The sequence below is a fragment of the Sitophilus oryzae genome, unplaced genomic scaffold (genome assembly GCF_002938485.1).
Source record: "Sitophilus oryzae breed Bouriz unplaced genomic scaffold, Soryzae_2.0 scaffold_801_pilon_pilon, whole genome shotgun sequence".
NCBI lineage: Eukaryota > Metazoa > Arthropoda > Insecta > Coleoptera > Curculionidae > Sitophilus > Sitophilus oryzae.
Window position 1 is genome coordinate 705,560 of NW_022147419.1, and position 17,928 is coordinate 723,487.

Below are 17,928 nucleotides of genomic sequence, written 5' to 3' on the forward strand. Positions count from 1 at the left end.
TTAGAGAAACAAAAAAAACCTTTTCAAGTGAGTTCTATTCCGATTAATTGAAAAAATAATTGTCCACAGATAGCGCAATAATCAAAGTAATTCGATTTTGTCTTACAACTTACAATACAGTACAGGGTGTCCCATTAAGAATAGCTCTCGGCTGTATTTCGGAAAGTATTAGCCGTAGGGGCTGCGGAAAAAAATATTTATAACTAAAGAGGCTATGGGAAATTGCTGGAAATTATTTTAAAGCTTGTAGAACAACCGCTAGAGGGCGCAACTGTAACAAAAAAATAAGAAAATGGAATTTATACACAATTTTGCCTAGATAAGGTGTACTATAAGTAATAGCTTCATAATCTTCAGTAAATTTTGAATAGTTTTTGTTAAAGCCATTTTCCCCTATCTACCAAAATAAAGTGGTGGGCTAAGGTTAGATCTGTTTTTATTTAAATATTAATAACTCTGGACTGGATGATCGGAATCCAACAAGCGAGGGCTCGTTTAAAAGAGCGTTTCTTGCTCTATATTGTACCAAATAAACAATAATAATAAGCTTTTGAACGTTGTTTATTATTTGAAATAGTTGAAGTTGTTGGCATTTTAAAAAAGAAATTAAAATATAAAAAACGCTGATAAGACTATCAAAATGTTGATCTAATAACAATTTGACGTTTATACCATAAAATAATAAATACAAGAAGAAGTGTCAAGTCAATGTTAAATTATGGAAACAGCGTGGCTGCCTGGGTAACTAATTTTCAGATATGGCGGCTGGGACATTTGACATGACATGACAATTTCAATTTTATGAAATTTATTTCCGTTTCCGGTTTTTAATGGCGGGCTGTTCAGGAGGTTTAAATGAGGGTTAATATACTTTTTACTCTTTCTAGTAGTAAGTAATACAACAAAATTACTCAAAAATATTTATTTGGAATTTAGAACAATGTAAATATGCAAATCAACACAATTAAAGAGCTATAATCCAATAAACTACTGTATCAATATCAAATATTTAAATAATATCAGAGATGCTGTGTTAAAGTGAATTAGTAAAGTAACAGAGTGCATTGACTTACAGAAACTTGAAGATAAATAAATGTTTTCACAGCTTCGCGGGCATAAAACTTAATAACTGGAAGCAGGAAAAAGGCAACCGGAACCCACACAAAACCTGGAATCAAAAAAAATATGTAAAAAATATAAATATAGGTACCTACATAAGACTTTTGTGAATTAAATCAAACAGGACTTGAATGAAAATAAAATGAATAAAAAATATGATACATATACATCTAATACCTCATTTGTATTTTAAAAATAATCTACATACATAGATTTATAGCATTATTGCTATGAAAATACATAATAGGTACCTATGTGATATGTAATTACGCATTTCTGTTCATCTTGTAGAAATTTAACGTAGGCAATAATAGTTCAATAATCATAATTTACCTTGTATAACTTGCTTTCAATTGCTCAAAATCACCGATCAGTCTTTAAAGTAGAGATACGGAAAAATCCTTGGCAAAGAATATCCCAAGATCCTTGGGTTTAAACTTAGATTAAGGGTTTAAAGCTAAAAAAATATAAAAGCAGTTAATATATTACCTATTTTTACATATAATATGGTCCATACCTACTACACGCAGAAACGTCGATTTCATCATTTTCTTCATGTAATTAATATCATATATACTTTATTAAAGTGTTAATAAGGAACTTTATATCAAAAAACATCTTTGTACTTATAAATTTCAGCCGAAATATCAGAAACAAACTTCCAATCAAATCTAAACGGCAAAAATTAAAATGGCGCCCGACCTTGCCAGAGGCCTCGGGAGCTGATGCTGACACACAGACAAAAGACAAAAGAACAGGACGCCGACGTGCATAAAAATGTTCCGTAGCAGAAATTGACAGAAATCATATAGAAATATTCAGATTTTTGTCTAGGACAGTCTAGAAGGCCATGCTTTCTGCCTGGGTAGAACCGCGCCACAACTGTTTCCAATTTTCCGGTTTACTGTCACCCCCCTGGTTTATACTATTAGGTCAAAAGCAACTTTTTCCAAAGCCTACCATAACTTCACTGAATCATCGTTTCTTGTTGACTGTTATTAATATCTTTATTATTAGATATTAATACATCTGGTATTATGGTATTCTGGTATTTCGTCGATTTTAAAATAAACTAACTGTTTCTATCTTATTTTTTTGTTAGAATGGGCATAATTAAGAGGGCTACTGATACCGTGTTGTAAAAATAAGGTAATTAGGGCTTATTTTTTGGTAATTATTATAATTTTGCTAATATCTTCGGTTTGAAAGAAGATATCAAGATGCGGTTTTCGCTGACTTTTTAAGCTTTTACTACTCTTTACTATCAGCTAAAATTACATATATTATTGCATTTAATTTTTTTGAAAAAACGCGCAATGTTTGTTAAATTGTAAGACAACGCCCCCTAGCGTCTACGTTCAAAAGTTTATTATTATTGTTTATATGGTATAATATAGAGTAAGAAACACTCTTTTAAACGAGCCCTCGCTTGTTGGATTCCGATCATCCAGTCCAGAGTTATTAATATTTAAATAAAAACAGATCTAACCTTCCCCCACCACTTTATTTTGATAGGGGAAAATGGTTCTAACAAAAAATATTCATAATTTACTGAAGATTATGAAACTATTACTTATAGTACATCTTATCTAGGCAAAATTGTGTAAAAACTCTATTTTCATATTTTTTCTTGCAGTTGCGCCCCCTAGCGGTCGTTCTACAAATTTAAAAATAATTTCCAGCAATTTCTCATAGCCCCTTTAGTTATAAATATTTTTTCCGTAAACCCTACGGCTAATACTCTCTGAGATACAGCCGGGAGCTATTCTTAGTGGGACACCCGGTACAATAGATATGTGGTCTTCTTTATGGAAATAGGCTATAAATATAATTTTTGCCAAAAAATTAACGTACGAGGTTTTCAAAGTAAGATCGATATTAGAATTAATATACATATACGGTGTACTATTAATTTTGAAATAAGGTAGGTTACATTAGTTGTTTGTGCTAAACATTAAAGTTTGTTCGAAAGTAGCAGATCTTGATGAATTATTGATGAAGTCGGGTACAGTCAACTGTGAGGTTATCCACTTAGAATGCTTGCATTGGTGCATTTTATCGCAGTGGTTGCCATATCGTAGATATTTCCGAACTAGGATTGTTAAAAATGTTATAATTGTTTGCTGTAAAAACGGCTTCTTTAAATTTACGCTTTTTCTAGTGAGGTTGCCTGTGGACAACTCGAACTTTCGACCACTTTATATTGTGCTGTTTTGACCAAATATGGTCCGCAATCATGAGTAAAAAAGTTTAAAACTTTTCCTGAACTTTATATTAAATGTTCATATTAATAATGTTTTACTAAATTATTATTTTTTCGTCAAATGTATTTATTAAAAATAATCATACAGAAAGTTTGAGGCTTTTTGGTTTTACCTTATTAAGTAATTGTTATCAGGTAGTAATTGTTAATTTTGAAGTTTAATTTGATATAATGTCATTTTAATAGAACGTCAACGGTTTTTGTAGTTTGTAGACGTATCTGTTTAAAAAAAACTAAAGTGTTCTCGAATAGTTGAATTTAAAAATATTTTAAAAAGTTTTTTTTCTTTTTTTTGTATTCTTTTGCTTCCGACGACGGAAAGAGATAAACTTTCCGAAACGTTAAGCATTTTTTTGTTTGTTAGGCAAATTTGTTTATCTGTAAACTTAACTGCTGACAAGTAGTTTCCGTTCGATTAACGCAACAGTGTTTACAAAAAATAACTATTTTATTTTGTAGATTTTCTTGCAGTGGCGAAATACCCATATAGGATTTTTTTGGAGAGATGAATCCGCCACATAGATATAGACATTTTTTAATAGTGTTTTGTCAAATTATTATTTTTTCGTCAAATATATTTATTAAAAATTAAAAATGCACCACAAAAAATAAACATATCCATCTTTAAAAAACTAAATAATATTTATACTAAAGATTCACAGACTAATGTTTTTCTTGGTTTTCCTTCAATAAATAAAATTATTAGGGAAACTGTACCGACTCAGCTGTAACATGGGGATAATGAAATTTGGGCCAGCCTTTCGAATCGGAATTGAAATCCCTTCGACAGGAGAAGGACATAACTCGAAATGATCTGTCCTTTATATTAAGAGTTGGACAGCCGAAAGGAAAACCATTAAGTTTCTTTACATTTCCTTCTTTTTCTTTCGACAATTGTTTTTATCGTTATAAAAATAACATTTCTGATATAAAATGTAGACAACGACTTCTTAAATAAAATGTAGACAAACTATAACAAAACGCCAAGAGGGATAATTAAGGAAATACAGGATGAAGCAAGAATAGAGTAAAATTTATTATTTCATTTTTAGGGTTCCGTACCCAAAGGGTAAAAACGAGAACACTATTACTAAGACTTCGCTGTCCGTCCGTCCGTCTGTCACAAAGGTCTATCTTATGAACCGTTATAGCTAGACAGTTGAAATTTTTACAGATAATGTATCTATGTTGCCGCTATAAGAACAAATACTAAAAACAGAATCAAATAAATGTTTATAAATAAAAACGTACTTTCACTAAACATTATCTTTTAAGTAAGAATTTTACATAGAATCTTTCAAGTCCTCGGTGGCCGCGTAGTTAAAGCGTTAGGAGTTTACGCTGCTATGACGTTGGAGCCGTAGAAAGGCAGGTTCGAATCCTAGTCAAGGCGACTTTTTTTAATCGTTTTTTTTATTTTTACATATTTTTACATATTTATTTTTACTTTTTACATATTTATTATTGATTAATACAATTTTTAGTAATGTGTTTCTTCATTTTTTTTTAAATTACTTATACGCGGATTCAAAATTTCAGCTGAATGGGAAAAAAAGTTTATAATAATATAGTGTCTAATGTCGTATAGATAATGAATGGTACGGAACCCTTCGTGCGCGAGTCCGACTCGCACTTGACCAATTTTTTTTGTAAATTACGAAAAAATATTAATTATTAACAATTATATTAGATTTTATAAGATTGGCTAATTGAAATATTCCACCACTACTTTTACAGACCTATTGAGGCCGTTTTCTTATCTCTAGATTGCATTTTCCAGTCGCATTCTTCTCAAAAAGCTACTACTTGTCTACTGAACCTGGCTGAATGGCTGGCGCATTGACATAGAACCTGTTCTGCTCTTTCTTCATCTGATTGACAGAATCTGCATATGACTTTGTTTGCCAATACCATCAACTTTAAATTTACTATCGAGCTTGCAATATGTTCTGTTTGTAACAATTTCCTGGTAATTATCTACTTATCAGGACTGTCGTAAATTCTGTTCTACTGTGAACTGTTTTGGTTTGCCTCTGTCCTGATGAATTTTCCACCGTTTTAGAGATTCTCTAGTCACCCACTGGTCCCGTGACCTTTTTTATAAATGCTTTCGAAGCATCTCAGAAGTTCTGGACCTATGAATGTCCCAGTACTTCTCAAATAATTTTTCAATATTTTCTGTTAAATGAAACTAATCTTATTTCATTCTTAGATTCTCTGAAATATTCTAAAGCTGTTTTATATAACATTATACCCACCTGCTGCGTCTCAAAAGTGGTTTCTGTAACTTTTTTATTTTTTCAGATAAAAAAAACAATATTTGGTATGTTAGTATACGACATAAATCAGGATTGATTGACGTATTCTATTGTTTTTGGTTACTTCCTGTTTCCCGGGAAATGATTACAACTTTTGATTTTTAAATAACACCCACGGTATTTTTTACTTTATTTGAAGGAAAATCAAGGACTGTCGTAGTCGTAGTCGCCGTGGAATGCTACGTCACGCGCTGACCAGCGCTCCACAGTGCGGCGGATGGTTATTCTAGCGGGACAAAATCTCAAGAGCAATGTTTGGGACTTAAAATCTAAGAACGTAGCAAATGGTCTAATATATAGCAACTATATGGTTAAGTTTATTTATTTATTAACAACTTAATTTATTAATAAATAAATACAAGATAATAAAACTATGATATTATTCGTACATGACACACAAAAACCGTATTGTAAACTATTGCCAAATACATAAAATTATGATATCAGGTGAAATACTTACAAAAAAATCTTTAGCAGTTATTTTTTAATTACTTTGTAATCTTGTGACACCCTCTATATTTTATTTTAAAAAATTATATTTTATTTTATAAATATTAATTAAGATAGATATTTTAATTTTAATTTTAACACTCAGTAATTGTAATTTCATATATAGTAACTATCTAAGACAATTTTATAAACTCAGTGCCTTTTGATGGAGTTATTGTTTTGTTTTTATACTATCCGATTGAAATGAAACTTTTTGGGCATTCACCTGTTAAGCTTGAACTCCCTGTGACTGTAACTACCTGTGTTGGTAACTATTGGTAACTCAAAAGATCTACATCATTCAATATATCGATATTTGAAAAAAAATTAAAGTTTGATATCTGCAGGACAAAGGCACAAAGGATTTTAACAAATAATATACGTACAGTAGAAAAGTACATACCTTTGGCACTCTTCAATATAATTTGGCTTTGGAATAAAATGTATAAGCACTTGTAAATATTTTGTTTTCGTATGATCTCTGCCTTGCTGAGCAGAAAACGACCAAATTTGGTTGATAAAAATGTATCGAAATACAAAGAATATTCATGCATTTTTATATCAATTGGAATGTCTACTATTTATTCTTACAGTACACATTTTTTGGCTTATTTCTAACCAAACGCTTTTGTCCCGCTAAATTCATCTTCCAACGCACTGTGCACTCCTCCGTCAAATGCAAAAATAACTGTCACTGTCTAAAACTTTTGGCGCGAAATGCAACTGGGTCATTAGATGACGTAGAAAAACTGACAGTGCAGGAGGATAGGAATCGAACAATCCTTATCTCTATATAGTATCCTTGAAGAAAAATAACATTCTGAATAGAATGACGTATCATATATCAACTTTTGACATTTCGGCATTTGGTTTATTTGAAATTGTAACATGCGACAATTTGACTCGAAATACCAAGTGTGTGGTGCCAAATTATTCGTAAAAAATACTTTTTTCTAAATATGCTAGTGAGCGACCCTTGTTCGATTTGAAAAAAAAATGAGATATGACTAAAAATACTAATTGGCCATCTTTTAACAGGCCAGGGCAAGACAAGAAAAACATTAGATGATCAAATAATATTCCAAGGTTCCATTATTAAAAATTAGTGTTTTTAACATTTTTTTTTAAATGAAAATGTCAAAAGTGGACATATGATATGTAATTGTATTGAGAGTGTCATTTTCTATCGAATAAAATCAAAATATACCGAAGGTGTCATATAAAAATCAAAAGTTGTAGTCATTTCCGGTGAAACAGGAAGTGACCAAAAACAATTAAATACGTCAATCAATCCTAATTTATGTCATATACTAACTTACCAAATCTCGGTTTTTTATCTAAAAAAAAATTAAAGAGATGAGCCACTTTTGAGACGCATCCAGTATATATAAAATCAAAAATCAGTAATGTATTATTTAGTAATTAAATTAAAATTTTATTCCACATATACTTCTTAACACATGACTACTAAATAAATTTAAACAAATTAAAAAATAATACAGCAGACCAAAAGTCTTTTATAAAATCATTTCGATTCAAAATAGAAATAAGTTAAAAAACTCAAAATTTAAAGTGAGGATGCAGTCAATAATCACCACATAGGCTAATAAAACTACTTTTTCAAATTTGTCAAGCTTTCGAGAACTTTATTCCCATCATCAGGACAGTTTGACTGAGTCAATTAGCAAAAAAACATCCACTGCACAAAAAGGCCTTAAAAACTAGCATCGTATGACATTGGAATACAAGGACATTTCCTTTATAAAATATTAAAATACATATCCAACGACATTACTTTTCTTTTAAACACAAAACAAAAAAGATTTTTTTTAAATTTACTAAACCAATTTCTACATTGTTATTTCGAGCTCGATCAAACAGTGACTTAGTCAAGTTGTGTTTAAAAGAAAAGTAATGTCGTTGGATATGTATTTTAATATTTTATAAAGGAAATGTCCTTGTATTCCAATGTCATACGATGCTAGTTTTTAAGGCCTTTTTGTGCAGAGGATGAATTTTTGCTAATTGGCTCAGTCAAACTGTCCTGATGATGGGAATAAAATTCTCGAAAGCTTGACAAATTTGAAAAAGTAGTTTTATTAGCCTATGTGGTGATTATTGACTGCATCCTCACTTAAATTTTGAGTTTTTTTTCTTAACATAGTCAGTCACGACTAACCTGCTATTTTTGAAATAAGTTAAATTTATCAATCCAGATAAAAATAATAGAAATGTTTAGCTTTCATTCTGATAATAAATAATGTTATTTATATAACTAAGTTTCGTATTTTTATAGCTTTGCTATCAGTAATGATAATTGACAGTTTTTATCTTTACAATGTAAAACATAATCAATATCTTACTATCTTTATAGCGATAAAATGTCCATAAATATTTGATAGTGTCTGGTAATTTTTATAATCGAAATTTAAAGGTGTAGAATAGCCAGCAGTCAATAATTTCAACAGCATTTTTTAAACCTCTATAAAACACAATTTATTATAGTATAAAATTGGCTTGAGAAATTAGTTCCTATTCCTATTTCTTTATTAAAATATCTTATTTTTAATTTTATTAAAATAAAATAATAGTATAATGTTGTATTAACCACAATCTAAATATGTTTTTCAAATAAAGTATCTAACAAATATTTCATATTTTAAGCCGAATATGTTTTTTTTTATAGAATTAGAGCTTAGTCAAAAAATAATTTTATATACATAATGTGTGAATATATGATATACATCTCTTTTAAAATTTTATTTTTAGTGTCCGAAAGATTTTTTAACTTGGGCAATATTTTTTTACATCCTTTAATCATAATATCGAGTTTCCTAATTTTATTTGTTGCGTTAAAAAATGCTATTAATATATTTTCATTTTGAGTTGCTTTGGTAACTATAACAATTTTATTAATCTGACATATAGAAACATATTTCTTTGTTTGATATTACTTTTTCAAGCTATATAAAGTTTAATCAATTTAGGAATTTAAAACTTGCTGGTTCAGACAGACTTACCCTCGCATATTCTATCTAAAGATGCCACAAAATATTCGTCGCATACTATGGCCAGGCCAATAAACATATAGACAGCTACAATAGTATGTAGAATCAAACCACCATGCTTCCTGATCCTTTGAGGCATCAGGGGCCTAGGAAACTGAAAAATAACAAATTGCAATGTTTAAAATACAATATTTAAGAACATAAATTATAACAAAAATTTTATTTAGAGTGCTTATACTAAGGTCTGGCAAAGGTTAGTCTTGGGTCGAGATTTCCGTATGTAAGAAGAGTACAATGGGTTTATACTGTACTGAACAAAGAGGGAACAGTAAACACGTTGCCAAACGTATAAAATGAATCGAGAAACTGTGCACATTGCTAAGAGACGTGGAAGGGGATATAGCAGATTTGTCGCAGTTGACCGGTCGACCCAGGGGGGTGACAGTCATTAGTGTCATTCCTGTCATTCTCCTCACGACAAGTATGGCCGCCTAGACAAGGACAGCATTGTTTCTGTCTAACTATTGTCTAACTTCACAGTTTAGAATTGACAGATTTCAGTTTCAGAGACAACTTCAGATTTGTTCTAGAACAAATTAGAAAATATTCGACGCCATTTTAATTCATTCCGTTTAGTTTGGTTTTGGAAGTTCAATTTAATATTTCGGCTGAAATTTATAAATATAAAGGTAATAAAGTATATAAAATATATATTACATGAAGAATCCTGGAGAAAATGACGTTTCTGCAGTAGTAGGTATGTCCCATGTATATGAAAAATAGGTAGTAAATAAACACTGTTTTTACATTTTTAAGATGCAAGAAAATGGTGTTATAATATCTTTGATCGGCGATTTTTTTGAAAATGGAAACAATTTACAGCAAGGTAAGATCATTTTTAACTATAGCCATCCAGTAAGTGCGATTTATTGTCAATAATGCAATAAATCGGACTGATAATCTGATTATGTTATCCGACTAAAAGTCTCTTTTTGCTTCTTTTTGATTTATAAGCCAGGTCTCTTTGGGAATAATGGACGCTTTTTTTAAACAGTATATTTATATTTTATACCTATTGATATTTTTACATTGTTAATTTTAGTATAAAAAAAATTGTTTTTCTGTTTTCAGGTTTTTCTATAAGGCTCCCGTTTTCATGTTCCTGTGTCCGTTTTCTGTCCTTGAAGTCTGCGAATAGGTGTGTTTATTTACAAATTACTGTAAGTCATGCTTATACCTTAACTAATTTACGTTAAAAGTGCATATAATTAACTAATTGGTATTAAAACAATACAATCCTCTATATTTTTATATTTATTTAGTCACGTTGTTCCATATTTCAAATAAATATATGTGAATAAATTATTTTTTGGTTTTATTTATGAAAAGAAAAAATACAAAATACATTTGAACTGAAAGAGGGCCCGCCATTGAATAACCGGAAACGGAAATGAAAATTTAGCCATCATGTCCTTATCATGTCAACCTGTCAATTGGAAAATTAGTTCTCCAGACGACAACGAAGTCTTTCGGTGGCGTATTGTGTTTCCACGATTTAACACAGAGTTGACACTTCTTTCTAGTTAATTATTTTATGGGTCGACCCAATCAGTACCTCTGTCAGTACTTAAAGTTCTAGGGAGAGGTGTACATCATGCGTTCAGCTTCACAATTTAATTACGTCTCGTGATTGTTTGTTTATTTATTATAACTTTTTGTTTTATTATAATTTTATTTGTTTATTTATTAACGAGTCGTTGTAATTTTTCCTATAGCTTGAAAATTTTTAAGTGCAAGCTAGAAACACTTGCATTTTAGGTAAAAATAAATGGAATTGAGTTGGTTTTTGACAGTGGTCGGGCTATTAGAACTCTGAATTCAAAAATCGATATCTCGAAATCTATTAGAAATAATTGATTGTAGTTTTTTCAAAAACTTTCTTAATATTTCTGCTGTATTTTCTTCGTAGACAGTAAGTGAAAATCTTTATCAATAAAAAAATTACACGACTGCTGAAAATTGCTATGCTCTAAAAGTAAATAAATGGGTTGTTTACCATTTTTGAATGGAAAAAACAACCTTATCGAATTTTTCTTATGTAAACATATTGTAAAAGATCATATCTTCAAAATAAAAAAAAGTTTCAATATCTAAATTGTTTCTTGAGTTATGGCGTGTTGTGTTAAAAAGTGGAGTTTTTAAATTATCGCGATTATTGACGTTTTCTCGTTATAAAAAAATTACACCCTAAAAATATCCTTATAATTCCATTTCAAATGCTCAGAAACATTTCTAATGATTTTATCTAGTTATCTTTTCGAAAAAAAGTCTTTTAAAAATAAGCGGTTTGCGATCGTGATTTTACTTTATTTGATAGGGAAGGCGTACCGGCAACGCCGCAACAGCACTCCGTCGCATTTCTCTCACTCCGACTTAATAAGATTCCTATGCGATTTACTTCCACACGTGTAAATACCGACCCAAGAGTAACAGTTGCCAGCACGGTATAGTGGGCAACAGATATTCCAAACTTAAAAAAATAAAAATTAGTCGTAATAAAAGAATCCCCATCATGTTAAGGATTAGGTATTTATTTATGTATTATATTGATCCGTTTATTTCTGTTATTTATCAGTTCTGCATTAGTAAAACATAAAAAAGCATATATGAATTTGTAAAAAATTTGTAAACAATATGTCGAATAAAAGCAGTATTAGTATGTATCTATATCCAATATGTTTAAACCAACAGAAATATAGAATTTACTGTTTATTACAATGAATTTTACAACAAGCCTATTGATGTAATAACAACCGTAATCTCTTAAACTGTAGGATTAACCACAATAGGCACAATAGGACTTCACAACAGCTGACTGCAATGTAGGGATCAAACAGAAATATGCAAAATTCTAAAACGAAGTACTACATTTTAAATGATATTGTGTTCTCAATTAAAACTTGTTTATGTTTGAATATTTGATTTATTTCAATTATTAGCAAACTAAATAAAAAAGCCAAAAAAAATACTCTTAGTAGTTTTAGAACAAGCAATTTAAACAAGTTGATTTTAGAACTACTTGAGGGAAACGGCGTATCCTAATTAGTAGTGCTATGATATGAAAGTTCTAATTTACATGAAATGTATTATGAGCTATTCAATGTGGTAGACAAACCTATACTTCATATGTATAGTCTGTAAAATGAATAACTTTGAATTTGACAGTTCCCGCGGGCTTTTCTAGTGTAAATTTTATTAGGTTAGCAACTTGCGGCCATGCTGATGCAATGCCGTCTCTAATAGAACAGCCTCCGAGCGAGATTTATTACGTCACGCTAGTTAGATACTACGGATTAATTATGTTGTAGAATACATGGAAAACATAATTGTTCCTCGTATATGTAATTTTTTGGATTATATTCGACACTATTTTTTTCATATGACACAACACTGATGAAGGCTATAAACGTTAACTATAACGTTTTTTTAAACCAACAAAAATAATGAAAAACCAAATAAAAACTTAATCAGCGTTTTTCCCGAACCTAAATTCCAAGGAAATCAAAAATTTTAGAATAATTTTACAAATAAAATGACAGCGATCTTTATTCCATAGCCATCGCTGACGCCTTTTTTTCTATGATATTGTATTATTTGCAAATATAATTTTTCGAACATTGATGCTTGCAAAATATACATATAAATTTTGTGAATGGAAATAATAATATATCACTATTAGTAGATATTGAATGTTTTTTGTTAAATTAGATCGATTTTCAAACCCCAAAATTTAAAATATATTTTACATTTTACCCATTATCTTATGTACCTATTCATTATTTGTATATTGTAAAACATTTATTAACTGTATATTTCATGTAAACTATATCATTCTTAAAATACAAACCAAAAATACGAGGAATAATTATGTTTTCCATGTATTCTACAACATATTTATTAATCCGCGGTATCTAACTAGCGTGACGTCATAAATCTCGCTCCGAGGCTATTCTATTAGAGACGGCGTTGGTCTGATATTTAGAAATGTCAAAGGCTGATGACATTTTACTTTTGTCAGTTATGACATTTCGCGTTGATTTTTGCAAGAAGAGGAAGAACTGTCACTTGTTTTATTATTTTCCTTTTCTATTTCACGAAAGTAAAAAGAGTTACCTATCTGATTCGTTCAGGCACTCATTTTAAAGAATATCAGTAACTTTTTGAACAGAGAGATTTTATATTTGCCATGTTGGTAAAAAATAACGGTCAAAATTCAAAGTTATTCATTTTATAGACTATACATATTAGTGATGGGATAACTCGAGCGAAAATTCGTTCGAGTACTCGATTATTGAAATAACCAACATCGCTCGATTATGAACGAGCGATGCAAGTGACGAGTACTAAGCGACGAACGCAAGCGATCCTAGAATGAAATAAATTGAAATCCGATTTTAATGTGTCATACTCGATAAAAAGCCGAGCGAATTTTCTACATATATTGCAGGTAGCACCTACATTGACAACGCTTTGAAATAAACTAAATCAAGCGTCAAGCTGTCAAGCGAATCGCTCACCGCTGGCTACTTGCCATTCATCACTGCGCACGCAACTTACTGCTTGGCGCTTGGCTTTAACGAGTACTTACAACAAGCGACGGGTGAAAAATCGTATTTTTAAATACGAGTAATATTTCACTCGAGCGATCACTCGGTTATTGCAATCGCTTGAAACTCGAGTACTCGATTATTGAAATTAATCGGTTTTTCCCATCACTAGTTCATATCAAATAAACTTTTAGTCGCGTGATTAAGCTTGACCGGCACAGCGTTGCCCACTTTTACATATTTCCTTTTAATCAAAATATTTTAGGAAACAAAAATAAATGAATTATAAATATATAAACAGTTATTATTTACATCAACAAAACTCACCTCCTTAACAGCACTTTAGGAGCATAAAAGGCCATTACTACCGCTTTCCCGTTCAAAATATTCAAATAAAGTTGGGATGAGTTTTTACGGCTATTAAGCTATTTTGTACACTTCGCACTAAAAGAGGTTCTAAAAAGAACAATGTTCGACTGCAAGGTCTGCTAGTAAACATATTTAAACTTGGAGTATCACAACACTAGTATATTTAAACCAAAAACTCGTAATACAAAACTAAAGTTTCAAAACGAACGACAATGTCAGGAAATAAATAAATAAATGGGGCAGCTTGACAGGTTTTACAGCAGAGCTACCAACTGAATCCCCAGTGGAAATTTAAATTCCAGTTAGTCAGCCTGGCGCCGAATATTTCCATGGTTGGCAACAATGAATTTAAAAATCGCGCCCTCGATTACGTAACTAAAAGTTTAATTGGGTATCAAATATATGATGACGTGCGTGTAGTGTTTTGTATATTGAAAAAAAGAGAGACAAAGGTTCATTCAGGCTGAGAGCGTCGAGCGTCACTGAACTGGAACCCCGACGCTCAGCGGACGCTAGCGCAATGCCAAACGCGACGCTGTGTGCCTGAACGGTCTAATTTAAGTTAAGTGAATTGATTCCATTTCGACACTCGGACGCGACGCTCGACGCTCTCAGCCTGAATGTACCTTAAGTCCTCCCGGCCTAAAAGAACATCAAAAGAATGCAGATCGGGGAGAGACTATAAATCACATGTGAACCAACGATCACCGTATGACTTGGTTGAATATAAAAGAACTTTAATAATAATAATACAATAATAATCTTTATTTCTCAAGTCATACAAAAATTTTTACATTCCTTATATTAACTAATATAGTAGTACCTAATTAATACAAATACATATTTACAAACTGCCAGACATAATTTGTTTAATAAATACACCGTTTCAGTTCTGCAGTGACTGCATTTTTTCAATTCTAGGACAGCATAAATAAAGTAGTTAATTAATAATAAAAAAAGCAACAGTGTATATTTTCATTTGTTGTTACAGTTTTTTTTAATTTACATCATTTAAAAAATAATAAATATATTCGTTATAAAGAATATTTATATTTAAAATCAATACAAAATAATCAAATTCCAACTCAAGAAATAAATTGAAAGACCCCAGAAGTCCGAAAACTTGTACGGGGTGTCTATCAAAGTAGCTGTATTTGAAATAGTTAAACGTTTGAATTAAATAAATATATGTGCTTGAATCATAAATAAAAAATCTAATACTAGTTAATAAGTCAAATTAAAAACTACATATGAATTTACGTCTCTATTAAGTCAAATAAATAGAAAAAACGATTGCATTGCATACAACCAAAATCAGATAACAATTTGAGATATTAATAAATAATATAATCTTTCAACACAAAATAATCAACTTAATATTATACCATATACTAAGGGCTGGCAAAGCTTAATCTTGGGTCGAGATTTCCGTATGTAAGAAGAGTACAATGGCGTTTATAATGTACTGAACAAAGAGAGGACAGTAAACACGTTGCCAAACATATGAAATAAACCGAGAAACTGTGCACATCGCTAAGAGACGTGGAAGGGGATATAGCAGATTTGTCGCAGTTGACCGGTCGACCCAATCAATACCTCTGTCAGTACTTAAAGTTCTAGGGAAAGGTGTACGTCATGCGTTCAGCTTCACGATTTAATTACGTCTCGTGATACTTAATTTGTTCATTTATTAACGAATCGTTGTAATTTTCCCTATAGCTTGAATTTTTTTAAGTGCGAGCTAGAAACACTTGCATTTTGGTAAAATAAGTGGAATTGAGTGGGTGTTCGATAGTGGTCGCGCTATTAGAACTCTGAATTCATAAATCGATATCTCGAAATCTATTAGAAATAATAGATTGTAGTTTTTTCAAGAACTTTGTTAATACTTCTGCTGTATTTTCTTTGTAGACAGTATGTGAAAATCTTTATCAATAAAAAAATTACACGATTGCTGAAAATTGCTATGCTCTAAAAGTAAATGGATGGATTGTTTACAATTTTTCAATAAAAAAACAACCTTATCGAATTTTTCTTATGTACACATATTGTAAAATATCCGATCTTGTAATAAAAAAAAGTTTCAATATCTAAAGTGGTTCTTGAGTTATGGCCTGTTATGTGTTAAAAAGTTGAGTTTTTAAATTATCGCGATTACTGACGTTTTCTCGTTATAAAAAAAATGACACCCTAACGATATCCTTATAATTCCATTTCAGATGCTCAGAAACATGTCTAATGATTTTATCTAGTTATCTCTTGAAAAAAAAGTCTTATAAAAATAAGCGATTTGCGATTGTAATTTTACTTTACTTGATAGGGAAAGGCGTATCGGCAACGCCGCAACAGCACATCGTCGCGCGTCGCGTCGGTCGGTCGCATTTCTCTCATTCCGACTTAATAAGATCCCTATGCGATTTACTTTCACACATGTAAATGCCGACCCAAAAGTAACAGTTGCCAGCACGGTATACATAAAATATAAATAAAATTTTTCTATAGTACAAGTGTTAATAATAGAAAAAAAATATAGAAAAATGAAGAGAAAAAAATACAAACGAAACTGTAATAAAGAAACTACAGAAAGAAGCGTTTCTTTAAAAAGACACTGCATAATAGAAACTTCTTCGTATTAAATAGGAAAAAGCAATCCAGGGGAAATAGAAACTCATTATTTCAAAGACACGCATAAGTGAATAACACACATATTCGCACATTAGTGATTCATATTAGTTCTCTATAAAATTTATTAAAAATTCCGATATCAGAACTCTACTCAAAACTACACGTTAATTACGAGGAAATACAGAAAAGTTTTAGGAACAATAATTAAAAGACCACAGCTCTTCATAATCCATTCGATTAAAAAGCACTTAATACACTTAAACAAGAACATAAACGTCGATTTCAAAATGGCCATTAATGCGTTTTAATTTCGGTGTTTCGCAAGCCGGGCGCAATAATTTCGCGGTAGTAAAATCGCGGAACGAACTGGGTCAGACATTCGGTCTGCTATTGAGTCGTGTTTTCCTTATATTCGCTGCTTTCGATCGCCTTTTTGGCCAGAAACGAGAAAATTCGGAAAATACACAGGCACTCTTTTGTTAGTTTGAATCTTTGAATAAGAAGACTAAGGAAGGAGCATAATGCTATCCATGGATTCATGCATGGTGGGCGGAAAAGCCACCATAAAAGCTCTCTAGGGTGGGGATCCTTGACAGTTCTGTTTGACGATTCATTTGACACATTTGAATTTGATTTGAAATTTTGTGGATTTGTCAGTCTTTACGGAGCTTATTTTATGTTATTTATTATTTATTCTACTACTGATAGTTGTATAAAGGTAGTAAATCTAGATGGAAATTGTGGCAGAACTTAAATTAACAGTGACACTATCGCGATTTATCGAAAAAGACTCTAAAATAGTTGGTTGTGTAGCGTGCGGTAGATCTCGCAAAAACTTCCAGGTGAAATAATGGAACAACTTTTCGCTAATAAGTGACTATATAATATACATACGTGTAGTAAACCGATCATTTATGAAATTCACTTAAATTAACTATTTAGTTATATATTTTTCTTGCATTTTAGCTTTTATTTATTACTTGTCAAAGATTAGATGTCAAAGAATTTAGATACGTTAATTTCACTTACCTGCTTCAGTAGCGTATCGGATGTTTGTGTTAATAAATACTTATTATAACTTATCTATTTTTATTAGAATTATATATTTTTATAACAATTTTAATAACTAC

General features: G+C 30.8%; 1 protein-coding gene across 2 annotated transcripts in view; it reads right to left on the minus strand.

Moving 5' to 3' along the window:
• LOC115888587 (probable sodium/potassium/calcium exchanger CG1090) overlaps positions 1-17,928 on the minus strand; it is a 53,153-nt gene that overhangs the window by 9,024 nt on the left and 26,201 nt on the right. For both annotated transcript variants that reach the window (XM_030908352.1, XM_030908353.1), the window contains exon 5: positions 9,210-9,351. In XM_030908352.1, the coding sequence (XP_030764212.1) occupies positions 9,210-9,351 (142 nt within the window). The remainder of the gene's footprint in view (positions 1-9,209; positions 9,352-17,928) is intronic.